This window comes from Trichechus manatus, unplaced genomic scaffold (assembly GCF_000243295.1).
Source record: "Trichechus manatus latirostris isolate Lorelei unplaced genomic scaffold, TriManLat1.0 scaffold00093, whole genome shotgun sequence".
Lineage (NCBI taxonomy): Eukaryota > Metazoa > Chordata > Mammalia > Sirenia > Trichechidae > Trichechus > Trichechus manatus.
Window position 1 is genome coordinate 5,883,917 of NW_004444029.1, and position 4,793 is coordinate 5,888,709.

A 4,793-nucleotide genomic window follows, 5' to 3' on the forward strand; every position below is an offset into this window, starting at 1 on the left:
ATTCTAAGGACTTAATGGAAAAATTCTCCCTCCATGAGTCTGGCTTTATTGAAGGAATCTGGATATTTAACCCGGGTCCCAGATAACAAGGACAAAAGTGATGGCTTCCATATTTTTAGCAGCATGACTGAGTTGCTGAGAGTTTCCTGCTCAGTTCCTGTGTCACTGACACTGTTAGAAGCAGGCATTCACCCTTGAAGATCTTGGGTCTGACTCAATGACAGATGTTGATCAGGCGACCAGGGTTCATGCGAAAGAGAGCTGACGGGAGTCCACCACCCTTATTTCTGAAGGCACAGCTTTCCCCGGTGACAAGCACAGGATGACATGTTTTTATAAAGATGCTGGAAATCCATGAAGTTCATGTTAGCAAAAAAAAAAAAAAAAGAAGAAGAAGGAAACCAGGCTCTTTCCTTTTCCTGAGATTCCACAAACTGGGGGATCTGAGCCAATTTTCGTCTTCCTTCTCCTTGCCTGAGTGTCTGTACCACCAACTGTTTTTAACACCCCTTTCTGCTCACTTAGAGCTGCATTTGCACAATTTCCCTTTGCTGTGTGCTCTTTCAAGTAGGGTTTCTGTTACTTCCCACCAACCTCATGTCCCACCTATTTCCTGAGCTGGGCCAGGATGGGTTCGTGTTCCAGGAACAGCTGACATGCAGCACTGTGGATAAACTGCTGGCACAGAAATACACGGCTGAGTCCCCCAGCTCCGTGGACTGGATCTCCATGCTGCAGGATGAGTTTTTGGAGCAGTGAGCTGAAAATCGCTTATCAGGTAATCCTGATCCATCAATGGTTTCTTCATTCTTCAAGTAAGCCAAAAACTTGAGCTCTTCTCTCAGCTTCTGACGATACCAATAAACATGAACGTGTTGTTTTATAGGGACACAATCCATCCTTGCTATCTGCTGTCTTGCTTTGACCAGCTGTCTTGGAGTCTGGGTGACCTCAGTGTCCATGGAGCCTGTGGAGGAAGGAGACAGAATCTGGAGAAAGCCCAGGAGGAGCCTGTGTTGCAGCCCCAGGAGGAAGCCCTGACCCTGGAGTCCAACAAGGTCAACAGGACTGACCTGCTCCCAGGAAACACAGGACTGCCAGGCAGAGAAGTGTGGGAACCATGCTGGGCAGGGAAGGCAGGGCTGGTGGCCTTTCTCTAAGGCTGCTCATCCGCATCAGCAACCTCCATGTGATGTGGTCACCTCCCAGAGTCTTCACAGCTGCTGTGGGCGTGAGTCACAGTCATTTCATGGGGGGAGGGTAGCGAGGGGGAGCTGTATTTTATCTTGAGTAGCAGGTGACACAAATAGTGTGTTTTAGCCTGCTTTCATTTTTCTTCCCCTTCTCTGCTCTTTCAGTATGTCTATTTTAAACCATCTATAGTATATTCTTTGCTTTTTTAACTTGTTTATCTGCCTCTTTCCCTTCCCCTTCTCCCTTGCATGTCAGGTAATGGATAGTACAGCTCTGTGTGTATCAATCATAGCTTTTACCACGGTCATGAAGTCATCTAGAAGATACTTTACACTAAAAGTTAAATATTGAATCATATAAAGAAATAATTATTACCCTTAACGAATGGATATAGAGAAACAAGAAAATAAATAACTTTACCTGAACTAAACAGTTTAAGAGAGAGATTATTGTGAAAAGTTTTAAGACCCTGTGTCACTCTTATAAAAACTATTCCATCATTGTTTTCCTGTAATCTGAAAATTCAATTCATCATTCCTTTGTTTTTCATTTAGGTTTAGCATTTATATAGGAATCTCAAAAATTTATAGTATACAGTTTTGCATGATTTTGGACTTTATCTAAGTTGGGTCTGTTGTTCATATTATTTCTGTGACATGTTATTTTTTATTTAATATATCTGTGATATAATTTATGTTGGCTCATCTATTTTAGTTAATTCATTTTTGCTGTTTCTTAGAATTTCATTGCATTAATTTGCTAGAATGTATTATCTATCCTTCTGTTAATGCATTTTTTCCCCCAGGTTTTTGCTACCACAAACAGCACTGCACTCTTGTACCTGTTCGGCACACGTATGTGCAAGAGGCTCCATTCACCTGGAAGGTGGTTCCGAGTCTTAGAATCAACAGTTCAAATTTGCCTAATAATAACAACAGACCATTTTCCAAAGTAAGTAATGCAAACAAGTAGTCCCACCGACAGTGCAGGAGAATATGCAAACGCTCCACATTTAGGAGTGCAGTTTGTATTTCTCATCCTTTAAATTTTGCCGGTCTACTAGAGTAAAACTGTATCGCACGGTAGTATACCCTTGCATTTTTGTTATTTATAGGAAGATTGAACATATTTTTATATTTATAGGGTGCAAGTGTTCTCTGGAAACTGCCTTTTGCCCATATTTCTTTTCACTTGATTAGCTATTATTTATTTTTAACAACTCTTTATGTCTTCTGGATACGAAAACTCTCTGTTATATGTGTGGCTAATATCTTTCCTATTTTGTGGCTTGTGTAATCACACTATGATGCTTTCTGGTGAGCACAATTTCTTAAAGTAGTGGAATTTGTTATTCTTTTCTTCTGGGTATGCATTTTTGTGTTTTTTTTTAAATTAATCTTTTCATAGCTCAAGTTTATAAAACTATTCTTCCATATTATTTACTAAATATTTACCATTTTCAATTTTGCGTGTAAGCATTGAATAGATTTAGATCTTATTTTGCTTACACTGTGTTGTTGTTGTGGTTAGGTGCCATCGAGTGTGTTCCAACTCATAGTGACCCTTTGTACAGCAGAAGCAAACATTGCCTGTTCCTGCGCCATCCTCACAGTCCTTGTTATGCTTCAGCCCGTTGTTGCAGCCACCATGTCAGTCCATCTTGTTGAGAGAATTCTTCATTTTTGCTGACCCTCTACTTTACCTAGGTGATGCCTTCTGCAGGGGCTGTTCAGATAACATGTCCAAAGTGTGTGAGATGTAGTCTCACCATCCTTGCTTCTAAGGAGCATTCTGGTTGTACTTCTTCCAGGATTTAAGGTCATTTTAAAAAATCTGTTTGGATTACCATTTGTACCAAAATAACTTATTGCATATTCCATCACTCCCCCAAATATCCCAGAACCCTGTCATAAGTGAATTTTCTATATATTTATGGAACTAGTTTTTACATTACTATTATTTCTCATTGGTCCATTTGTCTAGGCCGCTTTGATTATTTGGAAACAATAGTCAGTAGGACAAGTCCTTTCACTTGTACTTCTTCAAGATTATCTTGCCTGTTGTCCCTGTTTTCCACATAAATTTTAAATTCTTCTTGTCAAATTTGATGAAAGAAATATCTGTTCTCGTTGTTAGTATTGGATTGAATACATTGATAATATTATACATCATTGCAATATTTTAATACCCGGTGTGCTTATTCATGAACATAGTCTATTTCTCCATGTATTTCAGAATTTTAAATTATCTTTGTAATTTTTAAAAATAATATCTCCATTAAGATTGTAGTTATCATTTAACGACAATTTTTGTGTACTTTATATTTTATATCTTATGTCACTTTTGTAAATGTTGTCTCTCTCTCTTTAAAAAAAATGCACCTTCATTTCGACATTGATATATGCAAATAAAATTAAGGGACATCTTTTGTTCGTTCCCAATTTTAAAGAGAGTGGTTTTAATATTTAGTCATTGACTCATTAGAATGTTGAGGTGGGGGAGTTGTATTATAGCAACCTTTTATCAGTTTAATGAAGTTTGCTTCTATTCCTTGTTTTTTAAAATAGTTCTAATTCCTGAATGATATTCAATATTATTTTTTGTTTTGATACAGCTGTTGATAAAATAATGCTTTTTTATTCTATAAGATGTCAATGTGGTGAATTGCATTAATTGATAATCTGAAATTGACATAACCAACTTTGCATTATTATAAGAAAGCCATCACTGGGTGAGGAATTATCTTTTTCACACCTTGCTCAAATTGATTGCAATATCCAGCTTAGGAGTTTTCTACTTCTTAAGCATGTGAATTGCTCTCAGTACCTTAAACACTGAGTAGCAACATGGGCTCGGGTATTTTAATTTTTGCCACATGTAGCCTTAATTAAGTACCTCTGACTTAAGGAAGACATAAACATAGATAAAAAATACAATATATGAAAGTAAAGCAGAAGAATAAAGGAAACTAAAATAGAAATAAAATCCCAAGACAATCAATATGTAAATCCAAATCATGCCAAGAAACCCAAAGAGTTAGATGCCTCAAACTGCAAGGTAAACAGGCTGATCATTACATCGGACACACTGAGCTATTTCAGAAGTTGCACCCCCGTGTCTCAATGAGATCCATAGACATCTACTTTTTCTTCAGTGTTAGATGTCATCAAGCGACGTTTTCTATACGTAGATCCAACGTAAAAGCAGTCCCTTTTTTCAGTTTCCCTCCACTTTCCTGGGGGCCAGTGCTGCCAAATGTTGTAAACATCCCCTTCTGCTCAGGTAAGAACTGTCATTTACAGAATTTCCCTTGGTGTGTGCTCATTCAAGTAGGGTTTCCGTTACTTCCCGCCAACCTCATGTCCCACCTATTTCCTGATCTGGGCCAGGATGCATTTGTGTTCCAGGAACAGCTGACATGCAGCACTGTGGTTTGACTGCTGGCACAGAAATACACGGCTGAGTCCCCGGGCTCCATGGACTGGATCTCCATGCTACAGGGCGAGTTTTCGGGGCATTTAGCTGAAAATCGATCATTGGGCATTCCTGATTTATCCATAGCATCTTCATTCTGAAAGTAAATCAAAAACTTCAGCTCC

General features: G+C 38.5%; 1 gene segment (V, D, J or C); it reads right to left on the minus strand.

The window, feature by feature from the left end:
- Window positions 1-478: 478 nt before the first annotated feature.
- On the minus strand, window positions 479-1,186 carry LOC105756606 (T-cell receptor beta chain V region 3H.25-like). The segment is given in 2 exon segments: window positions 479-967; window positions 1,074-1,186. Coding segments are annotated over 2 exon segments (507 nt in total).
- Between the last annotated feature and the right edge of the window lie 3,607 nt (window positions 1,187-4,793).